This window comes from Macaca mulatta, chromosome 11 (genome assembly GCF_049350105.2).
Source record: "Macaca mulatta isolate MMU2019108-1 chromosome 11, T2T-MMU8v2.0, whole genome shotgun sequence".
NCBI lineage: Eukaryota > Metazoa > Chordata > Mammalia > Primates > Cercopithecidae > Macaca > Macaca mulatta.
This window is the reverse complement of record NC_133416.1, coordinates 87,496,962-87,520,963: the sequence shown is the minus strand read 5'-3', so window position 1 is coordinate 87,520,963 and position 24,002 is coordinate 87,496,962. Positions and strand designations below refer to the sequence as shown.

At 33.8% G+C, this 24,002-nt stretch overlaps 1 protein-coding gene across 1 annotated transcript in view; it reads right to left on the bottom strand.

Moving 5' to 3' along the window:
- Positions 1 to 6,574: 6,574 nt before the first annotated feature.
- Positions 6,575 to 24,002, bottom strand: part of OTOGL (otogelin like) — a 165,707-nt gene continuing 148,279 nt past the window's right edge. Inside the window, exons 52-58 of the mRNA XM_028829753.2 lie at positions 20,090 to 20,153; positions 18,983 to 19,161; positions 18,414 to 18,518; positions 15,983 to 16,102; positions 14,582 to 14,627; positions 9,521 to 9,600; positions 6,575 to 8,876 (exon numbers count right to left, since the gene is read on the bottom strand). Of these exons, the coding sequence (XP_028685586.2) occupies positions 8,676 to 8,876; positions 9,521 to 9,600; positions 14,582 to 14,627; positions 15,983 to 16,102; positions 18,414 to 18,518; positions 18,983 to 19,161; positions 20,090 to 20,153 (795 nt within the window). The 3' untranslated portion in view covers positions 6,575 to 8,675. The remainder of the gene's footprint in view (positions 8,877 to 9,520; positions 9,601 to 14,581; positions 14,628 to 15,982; positions 16,103 to 18,413; positions 18,519 to 18,982; positions 19,162 to 20,089; positions 20,154 to 24,002) is intronic.

Sequence of the window (24,002 nt, the reverse complement as noted above, 5' to 3'; positions counted from 1 at the left end):
ACACTGATCAAAGTAAGTGTAAATTGGTATTGTGGAAGGAAAACTTGAAAACCTCTATAATTATACAGAACAAAAAGATGAAATATGAGAGAAAATGTCAAAAGTACGAAAGATAAACAACATACATATAATTATAATATTCCTAAGTATAAAACAAGTTTAACTGAAATGAAAGCATATCAAATAAAACATACTAGTAATAGAATACATTTTATGTATTTAGAAAAAGATGTGTGAATATTGAAAGACTTAAAACGTCTTAAGGAATATCAATGGATAGAGAACCATAACCATACACATTTTCACAATATTGTTGAATTCAAACCTTGATGGAAAATTTCAATAAGCAACAATTTAGGAGACATAAGTAATATACCTATAATGGAACCAAATATCAACTAGAACCACTTTTCTTTTGCAATACTAAAATGTCCAAACACAGTGAAGCAATGTCTACTTTTTTGAAAATTACCATAACCTCAAATTTTTCTACCCAGCACATATATATATATATCAAGAACATATCTTGTACTTGATATATATATATATCAAGTCCTTTGTATGTGCTTAAAGTTCTACTAACTGCTTTACATATGTTATTCTCATTAGCCTGACACTATTTCTATAGGACATTTGAAAAAATATGAAGTATAAAATTGTTCAATTTACTTATAGTCACAAATAATTGTATAAAGATTTGACGTTATACCTATTTGATCTGAGAATCTGAGACCTTAGCTGTCATGCTATGCTGTGAATAAAACCTTAGAATATACAATCCATGTGCCTTTCCAGAGAAAAATTACTTGATGTTACATATCAAGCAACCACAAAATAAAGCAAACAACAATTCAGTAATGGAGACATTAGGCCTGGCAGTAAGGGTTATAGCTAATTCACATATAGAACTATTAGGTTGGGTTACAAAACTGAGCTTATTTATGTGTTTGTGTGTTTATGTGTATGCATATACGGCTTTTGACAGAAAATATTAATATAGACAGACATAATTAAATATAATTTTGATGTAAAATACATATGGTTATGAAGGCAGAAAAAATTAAATTACATATTCTTTCATAAAAAACATAGTTTTATATTTTTAATCCATCTCTGTATTTCTGTAAATGCTGTATTTTTAAAATAGATAATATTTTTTATAATATAATAGAATTTTATCTTTAGCTAGACATTTAAAACTTTCTCATTAGCAGCTGTTAGTGAATAAACTCTAAGTAAGTTTTTTTCCCTCCGCAAGGATGCAATGAAAAAGCAATATTCCAAGCACCACAGCCATTTATAAGACTTTATTAGAAAAAAAATGAAGGCTAGTAACACAACAGTACCTAACTTTTGTACAAATTACCACGTGGTGCGTCCTCAAATACATTAGGAAAACACATAATGTCTGGTCCACTTCTAACCTCGGGAGTTATAGGAAACAGGCTCCTCCCTCTGGGAAGATGCAGCCCCAAACTTGAGTGTTTGGCTTGATAAGAAGACAGTACCTTCATCTTCATGCAAATAAAAAAAGGCATTCCTTCCTTTAGGTAGAAACAGCCCCTTGTCAAGTTACACGTCTTGGCTTGAAGAGCCTGACCTACAATTCAGCACTACTTTTCTTATATAAGATAAGCACTTTTATACAATGCCCAAACTGTACAACCATTCACAGCAACCCTGTCTGGGTTTATTAGCACTAATATAAACCCGAACCCACTTGAGCTACAGGTCCTCTAGTCAATGATACTTATTATGTATTTTGAAATTATCTGAATCTATATGTTGTAAAATGAAAATAAAATCCTAAGCCACCCCTAAACCAACTAAACAGACCCCTCTGGGCCAAAGGGACCCCAGAGAAACCCAAAAAACTGAATTCCTGGCCACGAGGTGAAAGGAAGTCATACAAGTCTCATTATACCTCCTCCCTTTTGTACTTTAGGTACAACTGACCAGCATTAACATTGAAATGAAGACCATAAGACTGATAAAACAGACTCTGTGTGGCAATAAGATACCAAATTCCAACCTGAGTCTGGTATAGCATCACATGACAGATAGCAGACCCTAAAGGAAATAAAGGTAAATTTTATCCCAAAATATATTTCTTGGACATATTGTGAAATGGTCCTGCAAAGTCTTCTCTTGTGGGGTAAATTTGCATCTATAGAGAATCTCCTTCCCTTTCTAGGTCTTTCCCAGATCTACAAGAGATTAAATGAGAGTGTGACACTTTTTTATTTTATTTTTTTGAGATGGAGTCTAGCTATGTTGCCCAGTCTGGAGCGCAGTGGCGTGATCTTAGCTCACTGCTACCTCTGCCTCCCAGATTCAAGAGATTCTCCTGCCTCTACAGGTGTGCCACCATGCCCAGCTAATTTCTGTATTTTCAGTAGAGATGGGTTTTCACCATATCGGCCAGGATGGTCTCGATCTCTTGACCTTGTGATCTGCCTGCCTCGGCCTCCCAAACTGCTGGGATTACAGGCATGAGCTGCCGCTCCCAGCCCTGACACTTTTTTAAGGTCTGAAAGAAAACATTTACCATCTACTCTCTCTGAAGGCTATAATCTGGAGGTTTCATCTACCTAACAAGGACTTGGTCTCTACAACCACCATTATATTAACTCAAGCATTTCTTTCTACTGACTTCAAGTCTTTAGACAGAACTTAACTCTTTCAACCAACTGCCCATCAGGAAATCTTTGAATCTATCTATGATTTGTAAGCCCCCACCTTCAATATATTCTGCCTCTGTAGGCCAAACCCACATATACATCCCATGTATTAATTTATGTCTTTGCTTGTAACTACTGTCTCCCTAAACTGTATCAAACCAAACTGTAATCTGACCACCTTGGGCACACTTTCTTAGGATCTCTTGAGACTGTTCCTTGGCCATAGTCAATTGGCTCAGAATAAACTGAATAAACCTCTTTAAATTTCACAGTTTTACTGTTTTTGGTCAACAATATAACCACAAATCTTCTCAATATATCAATTTTAATTAGTTGAAATATCTAGATTTCAAAAATTTAGTGTTATTTTCTGTGTAATGTGAACATTAAGCATAAAACTTTGCATGATAATTAATTGTCTAAAAAAAATCTCAAAAACCTTTCAGTCCCTATTAAGAACCTCCTTTCTCCTGTTAGGCATAGCAACTCAAGAGACTGTCTGTCTCTTCTCCTTTTCAGCTTCACTGAATTGATGAATTAGTAATTAATTTGGATTCACCTGTTAAAATGAACATGAATGACAGGTTTTATTTTGTTAATAATTTAACTTTTAAAAATGGAATCGCAATTCTTAGGTTACATTCATTGTAATATAACCTTTAAAAGGTAGTGTTAGGTAAGTTAAAGTTTGTAAAATTGTTTGTCCTTATAGGGCATAGTTTGAAATTACCAAGTAAGAAAATAGACAAAGGAAAAATAGACAAAAGAAGAACTACAGTAAGTATGTAAAAAGGTTTGAATTCAGTGGCAAGCTCAGATACATATACTAATATCATATGAGCTGACATTTTTTGCTTATTATTTCAATGAGTTTATCTGTTACTATATAATATTGATGATAAAGGAAACAAACTCATAGTGTTTATGGGAGCAAAAGTTGATTCATCAGTTGTGGAAGACAAATTTGGCAACAGGAAAATAAATTTTTCACATGTTGATACCATTCGATCCTTCAATTCCACTTCATGCTTAAGGATTTATTTAAATGAAAAAAATAGAAACAAATTAAATATCCTTTAATAGACTGGCTAAATCAATTGTGATATTCACTTAATGGACTACTGTATAGCATATAAAATCTCTGCTGCAGAAAAAGTGCATAAGAATATAAGAATTTTTCCGAATTTAAAAGTTACAGAAATATATGTTCAAGATCAGGAGAGGCAGAGAGAAAGGCAAAAATGAATAATCAGATATTCGAAATAAATTATTTGTGTGGCTATTTTGTTTTTACTTTCTTCAATCAATACATGAGAGTCTGTTTTTTACTCTTCTCCCTCCCAACATGACAGAGTATACAGTAAAAGTCTTTAATGATTTAATAACCAAACAATTGCATCTTGTAGTTTTAATGTTTATTTCTGAGCCTATCAGGAAGTATATACGTATGTGTATGTACACACAACACAAACACACACACACACATGCAGTGCTGAGATCTGTGAATGGCCAGCGAAGGGGACTGAGAAAGAATGGCCATAGAGGCTGAAGTAGAACCTGAGGTGGGGAAGACTGGAAGTAACTTAAGGAAAGTGAGATGAGGTAAGAGAGGATCAAAAGCAAGTACAAGGCAGATTGTTAGATAGCAGGCCACAACTCACAGAGATGTACCTGGAAAGGCCAAATGGAACCCCTACATCTTGGAAAGATTGCCGGAAGTGAGGAGCAACGGTGAGCAATTTACTGGCTGACTCCTGGGCCTGCCACTCCTTGGTCAGAGTTCACCCCATAGGATATTAACTCCTCTGCTCTTTCCAGCTGCATTACTCAGCTCATCAAGGCATTCATGAGGGCACGTGCCTCTTTCCAGAAGTAGTGGTGGAAGCTAGAGCTCCCATGGCAGGCACTGGGCAGGGATGGAGTCCTTCTTCCGCAGAAGTAGACTGAGCAGTGATCCGAGGAAAGGAAGGAGGCCCATGATGGGGACTGGATCAGCTGCGCATGTGCGAAGCTGTTCCCGTGTCCACAGCCTGTTGGGAAGAATCCACTATGAGTGTGGAAGCAGAAGCGGGTCCAGCACCACCAGCTGCAGAAACATGAGCATGTGCCTAAGCGAATCTCTGCATGAGCAGAAGTGGAGAGAGGCATGTATCGAGAACGATTTATCACCTACCAATCCGCTTTCAACTCACTTCACTATGCGTTTGTCCATAAGAAACGCCAATTCTTCTTTCTATAAATTCAGTGACTCTTCATCATTTGACAGACTGTAACTCCAGTCCCATGTATAGCCTTGTATTGCCTTGGGTCTATGACCTCCATCAAGGTTCCAGGCTTTACTTCACCCTCTATGGCTATTCTTTCTCAGTCCTTTTCCCTGGCCATTCTTTTTCTATATGATCCGTTAGATATAAGAAGTCTTCAAGACTCAAGTGTTGGATCCTGTTTTCCTCTCACTATATACTCTTGCCCTAGATAACTTCATTCATCCTCATAGTTTCATACAATTTATATGTTAACAAATCCTAAAAATACTTCAGTGAATACTTTTTTGAGCACCAAACCAATAGATAGCCACGTTCTGATAACTTCACTCAGTTGTCTGATCAGCCATATCAACACGCTCAGAAACGGATTCTAAACATTCCCCATCCCACAGCTAAAATTCACCTTTATGTCCAAGGTTTCTATCCTCCATTCATCCAGCTGCTGATCAAACTCAGAAGCATTCTCAGAACACTTTTCTGTATCATAATGACTACCAAGTCCTCGACTTGACCTCTGAAATGTATCTTATATAGTACAGTTTCTCCTATCTGTACTGTCACTGCCATTTCTCACCTGTTCTATAGCAATAGCATCATAACAACCTTTTTGTTTATTGCTTGGCTTCCCAGTTCATCTCACCAGCCTCATTCTATACCACACTCCCCATTACTCAAAGCAAAGAAACAAACAAACAAAATTCTATCAGTTCCCTGGTCAGCCCTTGTCCTTTCCTCTCAAAAGACCTTAATACAAGTTGTTCCCTTCTCTTGGAAATGCTTTATTGGTTGACTCACACTCATCCTTCAGGTCTCAGCTTACACATCATTTTCTCAGAGGCCTCCCTTTACTTCTCACTCAATCCAAATTAGATTTTGTTATGTCACTATCTCAGCAACCTCTACTCTTCCCTTGCAGTATGTATCATAACTTAGAATTGTTCATTTATTTATATTAATATGTATTATACCTAATTTAAATATTTGAAAAGCAATACATTCATAATTCAAAAATCAAAATGTATATTAAGATACACATGGAGAAGTCTTGTTTCCATCCCAATCTTCATCTACCCTGATCCACCTCCACCATTGGTTTATGTAATTTTGTTAGCTCATTGTTTACTTCTTATGTAAATATGATTATATTTTCTTATTTGGGCCCTTTTTAATTTACAACACCTAGAATTCTAATATGCTGTTCTAGATTTCAATACTTTATTCAATTTAAAAATATGTTTTAGAAATCATCCCACACCAATATATACATTTCTTTTTCATTCTTTTTTCACAGATGTATAGTATTCCATATGTGGATTAACATACTTTATTCAACTATTGTTGGTTCTTTTCTATTATAAACAATGCTGCAATTAATAACCTTCACAAATACCACTTTGCATTTGTACAGGTTTGTATAGCATATATATTCTAGATTGCTAGAATATATATTCTAGATTGCAATATATTACTATATTTTATTACAATATATTACTATATTACTAGAATTTATATTCTAGATTGTTTTTTGGTCAAACCAAAAAGCACTTCTAATATTAGTATACATTGCTAGGTTTTTCCTAGGATACCTACAATTTTGTGTTATTATCAAACTCCTATCTTCTTTTGTTTTTGAACATTTAAATCTCTGATTCATTTGGAGGTTATCCTAATGTCAATGGATGTATGAATTCAAATTTTTCTTTAAGTAACCATCTAGTTGTCCCAACACTATTTGTTAAAAGCCAATTTGCACCCTTCCACTGATTTCAGAGTCATCTTTATCATATGACACATTCTAATAAGTTTTGGAATCTCTTTCTGGACTCTCTCATATGTATGGCTATTTAAGGCCTGCTTTCTTAGGAGACTCTAAGTAGCCTGGGGGTTAGGACTGTGTCTGTTTAGTTTGGCCTGTGTCCCTAGAGTTTATAATAGTGCCTGGCACATGTAGGCCCTAAATGCATATTTGTTGTATTTGTTGAATGTTTATAAAGTTCTAGGAGAATGTTTCCCATTTCTCCACAAATAGGTTTAAAGATTACTTAATATTTTTAATAACAAATATTTTACAGAAAATGAAAATAAAAAGAGGCCATAGACAATATACATTAGTTACTTCTATTTGAGATACATAACATTTTCTCTTAAGTGAAATTTAATATATTTTAACAAAAAACATTTAATTTTATATATATATATATATGTTAACAGGAATCAGAGAATATTGAAATGTTAACATTTCAGGAACACTTATATTAAGCACAAACAGGATAAATCAATTTCATATACAGTAAACACTGGGATTTGCAGATGCAATGTTAATTTTTTCACACATATTTAAGTAACCCAAGAGATCTAAAATATTTAGTAAGTTGCAATATTTTGGGGACACATGATTTTGAAATGAAAACATTAGTATGTGAAAGCAGATAATCTAGTTCAAGCCTAATCTAATTGAGGCCCCGTATCTGCTTTGCAATGCGATTTTACTGTTCTTTTATTGATATTTGGCTTCATTTGATACTCACAATTACACTAAGCAGGGCATTCACTTCTTTATGCTGAGGAGAAAATTCAGACAATTTTTAATTATAGGTGGCAAAGAATTTGGGGATTTCCAAAGACCTCAAGACATTCTTCTTGCAAATGTCAATAATCTACCACATTTTAAAAGTGCAGCATTCCATTGTAAAGTTATTAATACATTCAGATAAATTTATTTCATTCTTCAATGCAAAGCAGTAGCATTAACAGCGAAACAGCACTCAACTTCAATAGTATGCAAGTATATCCTCAAAATTAAATGTTAATGAGACAGTAACTACATGTTAAATACTGACAACACACTTAATAGCAGTTTTAATGATATAAAAAAAGTTCAAGATCTATCTCCTCTATTTAGCAAATGATGCTATATTTCCCTGTTCCTTACTATTGGAATAACAGTGTATGCGGAGCATTTTTCAAACATGTCAAACTTAAAATACTTAATTCTATCCAATGCAAACTCTTTAAGAATGAAAGATTATGTGATATACTCTTACTATATACTGCTCAGGATTTTAAAAGTGATATAGTACTGGAATAAGAGAGACCTAGAATTTAACCCAACTGTTAACATGAATTTACTATATTATTACACTGAACAAATTTGTACGAGTCACACAGCTTCTCTGGTTATCTGTTACATCTGCAAAATGAGGGGAATTTACAATGACTTTCCTAATAACCATTCAGGTTTTAAATAATCTATTATCTGTCTCTAAGCATATCACTCTTTATTGCTATCTAGATGCCTATTTTAACTGATCACATTAACAGACTAAGGAGTACATATTAAAGGGTATCTTAATTTGGATAGCTGTAGCAGACTTTGTAAATTAAGAAAAAAAGAGCTATTGAGTGAAATTGAAGGAATTTTGCAAAATAACCTTCCAATTGATGAGAGTATACTGTATCTGCACCAGGTTGCAATTAAATACATAACAGCATTTCAGCTGAACAACTTACAGTCATTTGATTTTCTAAAATAGAGTAAGGCAATAAATTTAATATTGCTATTGAAACTGTATATATTTTGTATTAAGTGCTAAATTTCCACATTCCAAGTCTGAAAAATACAGTATTGTTAAAACAACATAAATCTGCCACATGCCTAAGTAATAGTAATAAAAGTTAACTCTATTTGACATTTTGATGTTGTACAGAGTTCTTGGAACCCAAGAGTTTAATTCCACTGGCATGTACAGTCTATGGGTTCCTGGAGAGCGTACATAATTTCAGTGCCATTTCCTGAGCAATACAGAGGCACAGACAAGTTTCGTACTCCATTTTCACGACAACACTTGCAGAATCTTAGGTGACTTTCAATATTGATGTTATATATAGTAGCTGATGGGCATTTGCCGTCACAAGATGCAACATTTATCTGTAAGAAGTGACAGTGAGAAAAAAAGTCTTAAACTTTTAAAAGTACTGGTTATTATTTGATTTCACTAAGAAAATCAGATGAAAAAGTTTCTTCCTCATCACTCCAACCCTCAAGCTTCTGCATGTTGGAAGATTGTGAAAAACAGTAAGTGAAATGTCATTCACATAAGTCAAAGGGATGTTCCATGGCAATGCTCAACATAACATTCAAAGCATTAAATGTGCACATATAACGCGACATAAATATATATATGGAATATGTTAATCACAATAATCTATTGTAACCTGTGTTATATCATGGCTCAAGTATACTGCAGGTCATATTAAAAGGGACAAAGTTAGAAGTAGGACTCTTTTTGCTGAGTAAAATTGCATAGTGAAGACAACATGTAGTCAAATACATTTAGATTCAGTTTCTATCCCTCTGGATTGCAATCATCATTCAGAACTGTTGATTATGCTAAGAATAATTCATACTTCTTCACAAACAGAATATGGCAACATTAGAATGTAGGAATAATCTCAGTTAAATATTGTAAGTGTTGGCATTTTGTTGGCTTACAAACTTATTCGTTCTGTAACACATATACTTTCTAAAAAGATGCGTGCCACTTATGTAGCAAATGACATTTTGCCACTTACAGGGCTTTGGCTTATACAGTCCTGTTTCCTTATGACCGATTTAATGATCACTTTCTGGCATATTCTTTCTTCTCGTTTGCCTGATAAAATATAAAATGCATTTATTCATCAAAGGCCCATGTTAAATTATTTCTTAAACATATTAATATATTTACAATTGAAAATTGGTGCATTTATATAAAATATATTCCAATATTGAAAGATATTTTAAATTTCCCTCTTACATTTTTATGTGCAATATTTATTTCATCTTCTAAATAGATTTTCTTATATTTTCTTACAGATTTCTATATATTTTCTTATAAGCTTTACACTTATTGATTTCCACTTTATATCTTATTATCTTAGAATAATTATCATAATCAGAAATCAGAAATATTCCACACATGTAATAATGCTAACCTCAACCTGTGTGTGGCATATATGTGCTTAAAATAATTTTTGGAATGAACCATAAAGTGTATAAGCAGATATACACATATGTAATTAATGCATAACTACATATATACATGAATTTTAAAATAAAAATTGAGAGATTTAAAGCCACATTATCTTAATGGACATTAACATAAAATAATGCAAAATTTTAATAGAATCACTTATCAACCATATTGAAATGTATGGATGAGTCATACTTGAATTTATGGTTCTGAAATGGTCTTTTATAATTTCAAATGAAAATACTTTGTATGCATTCATGATATCTTAATATGTGTCTGTGTGTGTGATGGATTATCACTTGCTATTACATGCAAGCATCTGTATTTAATGATGTGTGATAGTGGGTGTAATCCCTGAATCAAGATGCAAAAACCAAGGTTCTCTCTATTCCAACTTGCTTTATCACTTTAGGAAAATCACTGAATTATCCTGCTGAGTTTCCTTATTTACAAAAGAGTGAACTTATATCCCAATTTTCAAATACAGTTAGCCATGAAATCCTTATTTAAAACAATCTCAACATGTAAAATAGATAAAGATTAAGCTACTCTGCTTGAAGGAGAGATGGGTAGCTAAAATTGACTGAAAAATTACCATCCTCAAGTCACTCACGACCTCCAAATTGCTAAATTTCAAGATCATCTCTCAGTTCTCATCCTATTTGACTTCTCAGCAGCATTTGACCCAGTCTATCACTCTGTCCTCCTTAATATACCTTCCACACTTGGCTTCCTGAGCTCACCTGCTTTGGTTTTCATCCTGTCTCACCCATTGCTCCTCAGTCTCCTATGCTGGTTCTCTCTCTTTTCACTGATCTCTTGCTCATGGTATGACTCAAGGCTCAGTGCTATTGGTTGAGTGCAGGCTGTTCTGCCCCTTATGGTGCCTTCACTCAGTGATTATTTCATTAGCCCTTCCATTCTTATGTAAGTTCAAGAATAAGAATAGTCAAGGAAAAAAAATCATCTTTACCATGACCTATTAGATGCCTCACCCTCTTCTTTCTATCACCTTCCTCCTCTCACTTTCTGTGCAACAGCCACATTTTGCTATTTCCTCCACTTTGAACACTCTTCACCATCTGGGTGGCTTCCCAAGGACACTCAGTCTCTACTCAAATGACGCCTCATCATCAAGACATTTTCTGAGCCCCCACTTAAGCTAGCAGCCCAGCCCCTCTCATTCTCCATTCCTTTTATTCTGCATTATTTTTCTATATACCACTCATCACTAAGTGACATATTACAATACATTTATGAGTTTGGTGTTTCTTCCCCTTCTTGATAATGAGCACTCTCCATGCAGATATTGCTTCATTCACTATTATAGTCCCCGTGGTTAAAAAGATGTTCATCATGTAGGCACCCAATAAAAACCCAACAAGTTAATTCATTCCGTAAATGAAACTGGGGAAGCATTAATTTATTGTTAGCTGAGTTTGTTTGTACCAAGAGGCATTTCTAATTCATTCCTCAAAAACTTTATTGTAAAAGATTTTACTCAATAATATCCAACCTATGATAGTATCCAACCTCCACAATCTCTTCAACATAGCCTGGTCTTCAGAAAGCAAAGACAGCAGAAAAGGGTTTTCAAATAGGCCAGCAGAAACTACATTATGAGTCCTTTCACGTCAGATGAGAGAAACTGAAGTGGCTTGTTATTATTCTGCAACTTCAAAGAACTCAGCAAAGTTGAAAGACCCAGGGCCCAGATACTGGACAGACCTAAATTTATTATTGAATAGTGTGATCAGCTTCTCTCTGAACCTTCTATTTCTCGTCTGTAGGGAAAACATACCTGTCTCCCAGAACTGTGGTGAGGATTACGTGTGGTCCTGTCAGCAATGTGCTTAATAGAGTGTCAATGTGTGGCAGCCAATACTGGTCATTCATATGATTAGTCAGAGATATAACCCTGTCTTCCCTGAGTTATCATAAATATACTCACTTCTCTAATAATTAACATGGAGATACAGAAGCCAGGGCCTTAACATTGCCATGTGACTCTATTCCTGCATCTCATACCTAAGGAAGAGTCTAGACTCTGAAGAAGAAGATTTAAAAAAAAAAGTGAAATCTTAAATTTCCTCATATTCTAAAGTTAAATTTCATTCTTTGAGTTCCTGATACAATGACTATTTGATTCATATTAGTTTATATTTGATTTAAAGAATTCTGAATGAAACCATGCTTATTTCTAATGAACAGAACATTTTTAATCAGTGTGTATATAATTAAAGCCTTAGTGATTAAAAATATCTAGGTGATATTATATTATCCCTAAAAGTCTTCCCAATATAATCATGAGTTGAATGGTGTCTTTTAAAATACCTGTTATCTTAGAATGTGATCTTATTTGGACACAAGATCTTTGCAGGGATAATTGAGCAAAAATGAGATCATTAGGGGTTGCTAATTCAGTATAACTGGTGTCCATGTAAAAAGGGGAAATCTGGAGTCAGACACACATACAGGGAAAACACCATGTGAGCATGATGATGGCCATCTACATGCCAAGGAGAGGTTTGGAGCAGAACTCTCTTTCACAATCCCTCCAAGGAACCAACCCTGCTGACATCTTCAGTTTGGAGTTCTAATCTCCATAAATTTCTATTTCAACCACTTTTTGGTTTGTTACAGCAGCCCTGCAAACTAATATAATAACAAATTAGATGTCAGGCCATCCTATGCTGGACTTTTTTGCTTGTTGTCGATGTGTAGGTGTGCATTGAATTTGGCTTTTTAGACATTATGTAAATAAAAATTCAGTCATTCTAGCCCTGCCACTTCAGCAGAGCTCATCATTCAGTCTCTGCCCTCTCCTAAAACTTGTCCTGGCAATGTTCCAGAATACCATGAAGAGTTAAGAAGCAGGATGTGAAATCAGGCCCGCAGTAGATTCCTAGCATTATCACTCATAAGAGGTATGACTTGGACAAATTATTTAACCCCACTAAGGAGAAAATCAAGATAACGTCAGAACCTATTTCATTGGATTTTGGGGGGAATAAATTATAATATATTACATGTTATATATTGTACATAGATAGTATATATTATATAGTATTTGTATTAACACTTTAATACTTTCTAATATTCTGTTCAATATGACTCTATGGATCTAAAAATATAAGACTAGTCTTACATATTTATGGGATTTAGTCTTTCATGAAAGAAGTTCAGAAATCTTTCTCAAGAGGCATGTCAGTTCATATCTAAGAATCTGGCCCTATACCACGGTTTTTTGTTTTGTTTTTTTTGTTTGTTTGTTTTTGGTTTTTTTTTTTTTTTTTTTTTTTTGGAGACAGAGTCTAGCTCTGTCACCAGGCTGGAGTGCAGTGGCATGATCTTGGCTCACTGCAACCTCCGCCTCTCGGGTTCAGTGATTCTCCTGCCTCAGTCACCCAAGTAGCTGGAATCACAGGCACGTGCTGCCATGTCCAGCTAATTTTTGTATTTTTAGTAGAGACAGGGTTTCACCATGTTGGCCATGATGGTTTCGATCTTCTGACCTCGTAATCCACTCACCTTGGCCTCCCAAAGTGCTGTGGTTACAGCATGGTATTATTAAATTGAACCTTGTTGTGCCCCTTTCCTAAAAGCTTCTCTAAATTTTAAAATTACTGTCTATGCCAATTTTCTCAAAATTTCTATATTTTTATATTGAGATAAATTCATAAACACTTTTAAAAGAAAAACTAAATGTGGTTTCATGGATAACCCACTTAAAATTATTCAAATTATTCAGTCCTTAAAAATATTCAAAATTACTAAGAAATGGTAATCCTAGCACTTTAGGAAGATGAGGTAGGCCAGGAGTTTGAGGTCATCCTGGCCAACACTGAAACCCCATCTCTACTAAAAATATAAAAATTAGCCGGGCATGGTGGCACATGCCTGTAATCCCAGCTACTCAGGAGGCTGAGGCATGAGAATTGCGTGGACGCAGGAGGCAGAGGTTGCAGCGAGCTGAGATCATGCCACTACACTCCAGCTCGGGCAATAGAGCAAAACTCTGTCTCATAAAAAAAATTACTATGAAATAAACCTTATAATCCAAGTTAATAAAAAATATATTGCATTCAGATAGCTTTAATTATGAAAACAACTATGAGAACTTTTATGAAAAGGATATAAATATTATTTACTAAAATGATATTATCCAAATTTATTGTATAAAACTATATACTTGTTCAAACAGGTTTGAAAAGTACTGCACCCCATATGTTGTTTTTGGAGTCACAATGCCATTTTAACTGTAATCTACTTGTTTGTGTAAGTTCAGCATGGTGCAAACAAATATGATCACAAGACACTTTTAAATTTTAAATACACTGAAATCTTATGAAATACCATTTGTAATATGCCACAATAAAAATTTAATATTTAAATTAAAATTAATCTAAATGAAAACACTTTCTTTACACTCCAGAAGTTAAAGACTAATTTATAAAATTATTAACCATATGATACCAAAAACATATGATACAAAAACACTTTATAAAATTTGTTTTCCTCTTTGCATCATAGGAATTGAATTTTGTGAGAAAAACCATACTCACTATGAGCAATTAAAACTAATCTATCAAGTAAATGCATGGAATATGCTCTCACTTACAGATCTTGCAACAGCCTTCATTATAAAGCTTCACAATCCCTTCATTCTAGAAAGAGAAAAAATGAATAAAGTCCAAGAATATGGTGTTCATCCATGCTCTCTTATACTAGAACAAGAAAACTAACTTTTCTAAAACTTTTATCAAATATCACAAAGTCTTTATAGAAGAATAATTGGAATTTAACTATTACTAAAAAGAATTTGTTTTTAAAATCTAGAGTAGATAGTTTGCTTAAAAATACATTATTTATACATTGGTACTACAGAAAAGAGTGTAAAAGGATTATTCTACTAAAAAGGACACTTTAAATGCCACAAAATATTTTTATTGAAACAAAATAATAATAGCTATTCTAAATAATGACCATTATATATTTTCAACTCCTTGAAATAACCTAAACCACTTCCATTTGACTTGAGTTTCTGAATATAACTGACTGCTAAAATTGTACATCTTTTTCTTTAATAGTTTATTATGAAAAAATGTTTCCTTCCTTGGAAGGACTCTCGTCTAAGACTAAACTTTTACAAGAACTACTAATTGCTTTAGCAACCTGCTAACTGCAGTTGAAATAAGAGAATGATTTACTCTATAAATATTAGTCTGTGAAACAAGATGATGCCCAAATTTTTTCCAGGGCAGAAATTCTGTGACTTTAGTACATGTTATATCTAGCTAGCCAGCCAGCCATCATCATTGAAAAGGTACATCCTGAAAAAAAATATCAATGAAACTAGACTGTACTATTTCGTTATACAACAGAACAAAGCTTAGTTTTCATTAGGAATTATTATGTCTAAATAAATAAAGCTACAAAAATCTTGTAAAATAAAAATTATATCACGTTCACAAATCTACTCTCCCAGTAAACTCTTCTCTGAGAGAATAGGGAAAGTTATAGAGCAAAACTTAAGAATAGGCAATCTTGTGACTTGTACTAAATTTTTCAGTGGCCTGTGACCAGAAAAGCTAAGGCAAGCATCACATAGGCCAGCATGCATTAAAGTTGAATGACATCATAAATCTCACTGTTTGTTTAAGAAAGAAAATTTCCCAAGCTCTGATTCCTTAGCTTATTAATCCATATTAAAGGGAAGGCCAAGTCTGCTGATCAAATGATTTTTCAATAATCTTTGGATCTATAGATAAAAACCCAATGATTACAAAGTATCTACTCAAAGATAGTCAGAATTACCTGGAACATTGTATATAACTCAAAATTTCAAATGGGAAAAATAGAACAGAGTTTTTATTTATTCATGAAAATAACACATTAACTATTATGTATAAGCCACAATGTAAGTATGACCTTAGACAATATTAATGTATATTTTCTAAATTATATAAATTTTCTAATTATATAATTATCTAAATTTTCTTAGATATAACAAAGTACAAACCATTTTGCATTCAGTCTCATTAAAAGGGGGACAGACCATAGTGTAGTTCAGAATTATTGCTCCTTCATCAGTTTTAATACATTCATATGTGGTGCAGTTATAGTGCCAGGTACTCCCTTCCTAAAAAATAAAAAGAAAGTTACTACTTAGCATATTAAAATCTGCTGTATTTCTTAAGTACAATATTACTCTATTGAATAAAAAGTCAAATCAAGATGCAGAGGCTTCATGTGACACAAAATGTTCCATCTGAAAATGACCTTAAATTTATCTAAAATGATTAGAAATGCATGTGTATGTAATTATAAAATAATTAGAAATATACATGTATGGTATATACTTAACTAAAATGATAAAAAATACATACACATGTATGGTGTATTTGTATATGCTAGGTTTCATACTAGAACTGCAAGGTAAATGTGAAATAAATAGAGAATGAAGAAGCAAATAGGTATCTGTTTCTACTACAAAATTATCTAATTTAAGTAAGTGTCAAAGGTCTTGCTCTAATATTTTCTCACTAATTATAAAACAACAAATCTTATTACTTATATACCTCCTTTCTTGAGATGTGTTTATTCTTCCTTCTACTCCCTTATCGCCAAAAAGTTTAAAGAAATATTTAAATGAGAGTGTTTATTGGCTTGTGGTTCTAATTGTGCATACCTTACATTATTTAAAAATTTATCCCTATTCTTTCAAGAAGTATTTAAATATAATAACTGTTTCATTCTTGATTTCAGAATTTCTATTTAAAAGTAAAGTCAGCTGAAATAATTGTTAATCTATATTTTTATTTTATAACTCACATTTAAAAAATGAAAGTAGTTAATGTCAGCATTACCTCATCACTTAGGCAAAAAGGAAAATTCATAAAAGAGATGGAAAATACGTCTCTTTTTCATTTTATTCTACTTTAAGAAGATTGACCACGGTGGAGGGTGTGTTGTTCTAGGCCTTCTCAATTTCTCATAGATTTTACCTTAAATTAATTAAGGCCATTCTCTTGATAAATTTATACACCAGACCAGGCCGCCAGCTATGATGCAGAAGGCTACATTTTTGAATCTCAAGTTACTTTCCATGGTGCTGGACAAATTGACTTAATTCTGTGCAAGTAAACACTTTGTATCATAAGGTTTTTTTATTGCCACTCCATCCTTACTACTACTGGAGATTCAAACATCTACCCCTGTTCTGAATCAGGATGTTGACACTTTGTGGTTATTTTCAGATGAACAGTAACCGTCACACTCTTAAAACCATTTAAAGAAAGTGTAAGCATGTCCTAAATAGTCAACCATTTAACCTGGTACAACATAGGCTTTTTGTTTAATCAAGTATTAGGCCAATCTATACATATAATCTTAAAGGATTTTCAGCTGTCATGAAGACAGTTTGGGAAAGGAGAAGGCACTTTAAAGACATGAAACCTTACATTACATGCTCTTAGATATTTTTAAACATAATAAGCTCATTGGATTCAGGTATTTTTCCTTTTGCATTTTAAAAAAATGTGTTTCTAATTTTTTTGCATATTTAATTAAGTCAAAGCTGAGAAATTCATGAGTTAAATTTATAAATGTCATTTGCAACCAAATGAAGTATTTATTTTTAAAAAGAAAGGGTGAAGGAACCAATACTGATTTGAACATAATAAAAATATACATGTGTATTATAGATATACATATACATATACATATATATGTATATATATTTCCTCCTTGACACTACTTTCTTACCAAATCAAGTGTATTTTTGTACGTAATATGTATTGATTAGAAAAATGTCAACTGTCTATTCCAAAGAATTCTATCTCTGTGATAGATTATATATATGCTAATCTGTTGATACCTCTGTTAATTTGCTTTAAGAGATAGAATTATATTTTTGGAATTTGCAAAAAATAATAATAATAATAGTAGTAGTAGTCAAACTTTGGCTTGAAGATTCCTTACAGATCAGTAAAGAATTCTGATGAACTTGACTACTTTCTTGTTTTGTATTCTAATTTTATGTATAGCTTAAGGTCTTCTGTGAACCTCAATTAGAAAAGATCTGTAAATATTCAAATTCAGGAAACAGTAATATGTAATTTATCTGAAATCGAAAATTAGCTGTCACATAAAAGTATTAATTGTTCCTTTCCTTTGCAATCAGCATTTCTCAAAGCCTACTCCTTACATCTAGAAAAAAGGAGTGAAGATATATGACAAAATAAATTTGGGTCACAAGTTAAGCATTTTTCTTTACAACATAAATTATCAGATACTTTAAAATGTAACAAATGTAACTGTGGCTTGTGTGATGTAGGTGTACTGTGTTTGCTGTACGCAGTACAGTGTGTGGGGGGGACATTTTCCAAACTTTGACTCAAGAACACCTCCTTCAGAAAATAGCACAGAGCGTTACTCTCCATGAAACATACCGCGTATACAACTGATGTTCCATTTTCCATCTGGAATTTGCAGGATACATTTTTGCAGGTACCACAACAATCATAATCACTTGGGGATGGAGTATATACCTGGTGCTGCATATAATGATATTAGATTAGCGACACCATATCAATATTTTAATGAATTACTTCTGGAGAGTTATTTCTTCCAAACATAACTACTAGCTCTCTCCAGACAATTGTAAGAATTTCTAAGGTTGAATATGAGAAGCTTCCAATAATGATTGACTTTACATGGTTATATTAGAAGTGAGATAGATGTTAACCTTTACTTCTAACAGCCAAATTCATCAAGCAGGTGTAACAACCTCAGGTAAGGCAACCTGGCAAGCTGTATATAATAAGACTCCTGAAGTTCAAGGTTATGCACAGGAAAGTGAAAGTCTATGTTTTATAGATACATTACAAAATAGTAGACTATTGAAGAACTATACAATGTTTATTTTTAACTAATGGAGTATTCACCATTTCTAATTCCATAACTCTGCCATTTTTGAATGTATTAACTCTCACCAGAATAACTTACAAAGAATACTTACAACATCACATTTTTTTGAACAATTCACCACTGTAAAATTCAGAGTGTGAAAGCCTGTATGGTTATCTTTTTCTTCCAGACACTCTATAGTATAACAAAAGTCTTCTTCCAAATATTTTATCATGGATTGTCCAGGATTCAATACTGATACTTCTTGGAATACACACACATCATCCTTTTCTAAAACAGAAAAAATAGTCAATAAGAAAATATACTGTTGAGATTTTTACTAATCCATCATTGGAACTTATATTTGAGTTTATGTTGTCATTCTGATGTGCCAATTTTTCAAAACTAATGAAGATTTTCACATTTACATATTTTTAATAACCCAATATTTACTTAAAAATGTAGTACACTATTTCTTAACATAAAATAAAAATTTATCTGTAAAATCAACTGCTGTTTACTGATTGAACTTCCTCCAAAATCCATATTTTATAGCAAGTTTGGAATATGAGTTCTTGGCCAGGCACAATGGCTCACACCTATAATCCCAGCACTTTGTGAGGCCAAGGCAAGAGGATTGCTAGAGACCAGAAGTTTGAGGCCATCCTGGGCGACATAGCAAGACCCCATTTCCAAAAAAAAAAAAAAAAAAAAGCTGGGTGTGGTGATGCACGTCTGTAGTACAAGCTACTCAGGCAGTTAAGGCAGAAGGATTGCTTGAGCCCAGAAGTTCGAGGCTGCAGTGGGCTGGGAGGGAGCCACTATACTCCAGCCTGGGTAACAGAGCAAGACCCTGTCTTAATAAAAATACATTAATAATAATAATAATATAATGAGCATAACTTCATACTCTTTAGATGTCTGTATTTTTAAATTAAATACAGACATTTTAAAAAGAGCCTAATGCCAACTTTAAAATTCTCTGAGGTCTCTGAAAAAATATTTATATTTCTGTTCTGTTATTCCATTCTCAGAACATTTAGAGATATTACAAAAGAGGAAATTGAAACATAATAATGCATTTTATACTCAAATACTGGCAAATGGCTTAAAATGTATAATATGTGTCTCAAAAATGAGATTTTTAACTTGTTAATAGTGAAAAACAGATACTAATGATATTCATTTATAATTTAAAAGTTATAAAAGACATAGTTACCACAGAGATACTGTATGCATCCACAATCACTCTGGAAGTTATGGTCTATTGCAGTAAATTCTCCCTATTGGAAATAAACTACTATTACTTATCATTTAGCTTATTACATTATTATATTACATATATAAAAAACAATTTATATATATATATAGACACACATACATACTCAGTGATAGCATCTAATAAGTCCCTTATCACACAGTCATACACTTTAAAATCATATTGTTTGATTCTGAGCTTCTGCAGGGCAATCAAAGACAACATTTGCCAACCCTGGGAACTTTGCTTCATGGAAATGTTCTTGACCTGCTCTACCGAGGCAGCCCAGGACTCTGATGTCTGCATCTGCACAAGGCTGCTATAATATATACAACAGCAACACAAGTATAGTATAGTGGTTAATAGCACAGTCTTAGGAATGGAACTGCCTTTGCACCAATCCTGACTCCATAACTTACTAACTTTTTGATTTAGGGCACATTACTTAATCAATCTGCTCCTCACTTCTCTCATCTGCAATATGGAGATAATAATACTGCCTGCCTCTTAGGATTGTTGAGAGAAATAAATAGATCAATATATGTAAAGAGTTTACAATAGGACTGACACACAGAAAGTGCTATAGAGCCTTTTGCTGTTAGTACATTGTTACTATGACAGATACTCAAACTTTGCCCTATCAGGACTGACAGAGATTCTTCCCACCAAATACAGGACCAGGCTTAAAGTTTCAAGAATTGTATTTAAAGCATCAGCTTTTCCTGGATGCATTTAATTTTCGTATGACATCAGTAATAAAATGAATTTTATTCTTGACACAAATAAATGATGCCAATAAATTCACATAAAAGGCATTTTCCCTCATAAGCTAATAATGTTTTGCTTTTTATAGGGCCTTATAAGTTGTAAAGTAGTTTTATGAACACTAATTCATTTGATATTTTAGGACTTTAGTCATTAGACAATTCCAATGGGACTGGAAATAAATGTTAGAACAATGGAGTTAAAAAAAATAATAAATCGAATTCTCCCAGTGCATGACTACTCCAAAGATTTTAAAAAGACACTAACTCTTTTAGGTAACATATGTACCTGTTTTTTAATACTTAAAGCCATAATGTTAGCTCTGTTTCCTCGAGCTTAGGCTTAAATCTTCTATCCTTCTCTTCCATGCTCATTTCCTTTGAGATCTTATCCACATATTCAATTATGCTTTTATTCTAAGTTGCCAATTTTACCAAAAGGAAATACCTCTTTGATTGCTCTACCAATCCTAAATATTACCTGAAAAAATATGGTAGTTTTTACTCCCAAATGAACGTCCCTCTCCTGTAAAGTCTGCAGCGAAATCACTTTAGGGGGCTTCCACTTTGGACTATTATGAAGAGTGCTGCTATGAACATTCAAGTGTAAGTTTTTATGTAGACATATGTTTTCATTTCTCATCAGTACATATTTAAGAGTGAAACTGTTGTGTTATATAATGAGTCTATGTTTACCTTTCCGAGTAATAGCCAAGGTGTTTTCCAAAGCAGCTGCACCATTTTACATTGCCACCAGTAGTGTAAAAGCGTTTCCATTTCTCCCCAGTCTTGTAAATGTGTTATTTTTTGTCTTTTTAGTAAGTTAACATAATGGGTTAATATACATGGAGGGTTATGTATATTTGGGCGAGATGTGAAGTGGTATCTCACTGTAGTTCTGATTTGTATTTAAATGATACTTAATGATGTTAAGCATCTTCTCATGTGCTATTGGTCATCTGTATATCTTATGTGGATAAATATCAAGGTATATCCATACAATGGAATATTATCAACAACAAAAAGAATGAAGTAGTGACACATGCAACAACATGGATTAACCTTATCAACAACAAAAAGAATGAAGTAGTGACACATGCAACAACATGGATTAACCTTGAAAATATTATGCTAAGTAAAAAGAGCCAGACACAAAGACCACATATTACACCATTCTCTTTATAGGAAATACCAAGAACAGAAATACATGGAGAGACAGAAAGTAGAGTAGAGATTTCTGAGGGCTGGAGAGTCTGGAAAGGAATGAGGAATGACTGCTGTAGGTACAGGGTTTCTTTTGGATTGGTGAAATTCTTCTAAAATTGATTGTCTTGATGGTTGTGCAATTCAGTGAATATACTAAAGGCCACTGAACTGTATACTTTATATGGATGTATTGTATGTTATGTGAATTTATTTCAATAAAGTTTTATTTTAAAAAATTGCAAAGGCCCAGGTTGAAATACATTTGTCTATGTGAATAAACTAATGCGATTTTTTTTTTTTTTTTTTTTTTTTTTTGAGACGGAGTCTCGCTCTGTCGCCCAGGCTGGAGTGTAGTGGCCCGATCTCAGCTCACTGCAAGCTCCGCCTCCCGGGTTCACGCCATTCTCCTGTCTCAGCCTCCTGAGTAGCTGGGACTACAGGCGCCCGCCACCTCGCCCGGCTAGTTTTTTGTATTTTTTAGTAGAGACGGGGTTTCACCGTGTTAGCCAGGATGGTCTCGATCTCCTGACCTAGTGATCCACCCGTCTCGGCCTCCCAAAGTGCTGGGATTACAGGCTTGAGCCACCGCGCCCGGCCGCGATATTTTTAAAAATCACCTTAGTCACCGAAACAAACATTAGCCATTATTCAGAGTGAGTACTCAGGAACAATGAGTCAGATAAATGCTTGTGTAAAGCCATGAATGTTAAAACTAAATCATCATGGATGGAGGGTTATGTATATTTGGGTAAGATGTTCAAGGATATTAAAGCTACTAGTTATGTTCTGCGTGTCTAGCACAGTGCTAATAATATAATAATCATTTAAAAATGCTTGGAATAGTGAATGTCAAAATATGATTCACAATTAATATTCAGACATTGAGGGTTGAGTTGGAAATAAGCTAGATGGGCCAGCATCTAGCACAAATGCTGAGGAGGGAAATAAGCTAGATGGGCCAGCATCTAGCACAAGAAAAGAGAAAGTAGAGACGGGTAGAAATCCACTAGGAAAAAAAATACAGAGCTAAGGTCACAACCAGACCAAGGTTAATGAATGAACATAGAGACTGCTACCCCAAAAAGCTTCAAAGGGTCTAGAACACAGGAAGTATAAAATCCCATACGAGGAAAGGTTAGGTTTTTCTTGTTACATTGAAAGTTATTGAAATGACTCAAGATGCTATGTTGCCTTTTCCAGGCCAAAAAAAAAAAAAAAAAAAAAAAAGGGAGCTCTGTATGAGGCTGGTTACAAGTCAAATACTAGGACCTCTACTCTCAGCTGCTCCACTGGCCATCGTAATGTTTTTCAAGGACCTCGTAATCTTGGACTCTTGGTGTGCAAGGCTTGAAACCTTAAAGTTTTTTAATATCTCTCTCTCTCTCTCCCCTCTTCTCCCAACCAATACATTTGTTCAATTTGTTACAAAAGGTCAAAGTCTTTCATTTTGCCCTCCTAAATTCACACCAACCTCACAATACCCAAGATGTTCATTGATGAACAGCTACACCAGTCTCTTTGCTGATCTCCTGACCACTAATGTTTTAGTGCTCATATCCTGCTATGCATAAATAGAAACATCTCCCTCAAACACCATTTTCATCATAACTTTCATCCTATGCAGGACTCTTTCCAGCTCCTATCATATAAAATTTGCACGGAACTCCTCAGGGTAGGATTGTGCTTTTTCAAGTGTCTGGCATGATGACTGCCCATAACTGATCTTCAACAAATGTTGGTTGAATAAATAAATGAAAATAATAAATGAATAAATCAAATCTGCATTCCTCAGCCTTGCCTTTAAAGCCCTCTTGGCCAGGTGCAGTGGCTCACACCTGTAATACTAGCACTTTGTGAGGCCAAGGTGGAAGAATCACTTGAGCTCGGGAGTTCAGTGATGCTAT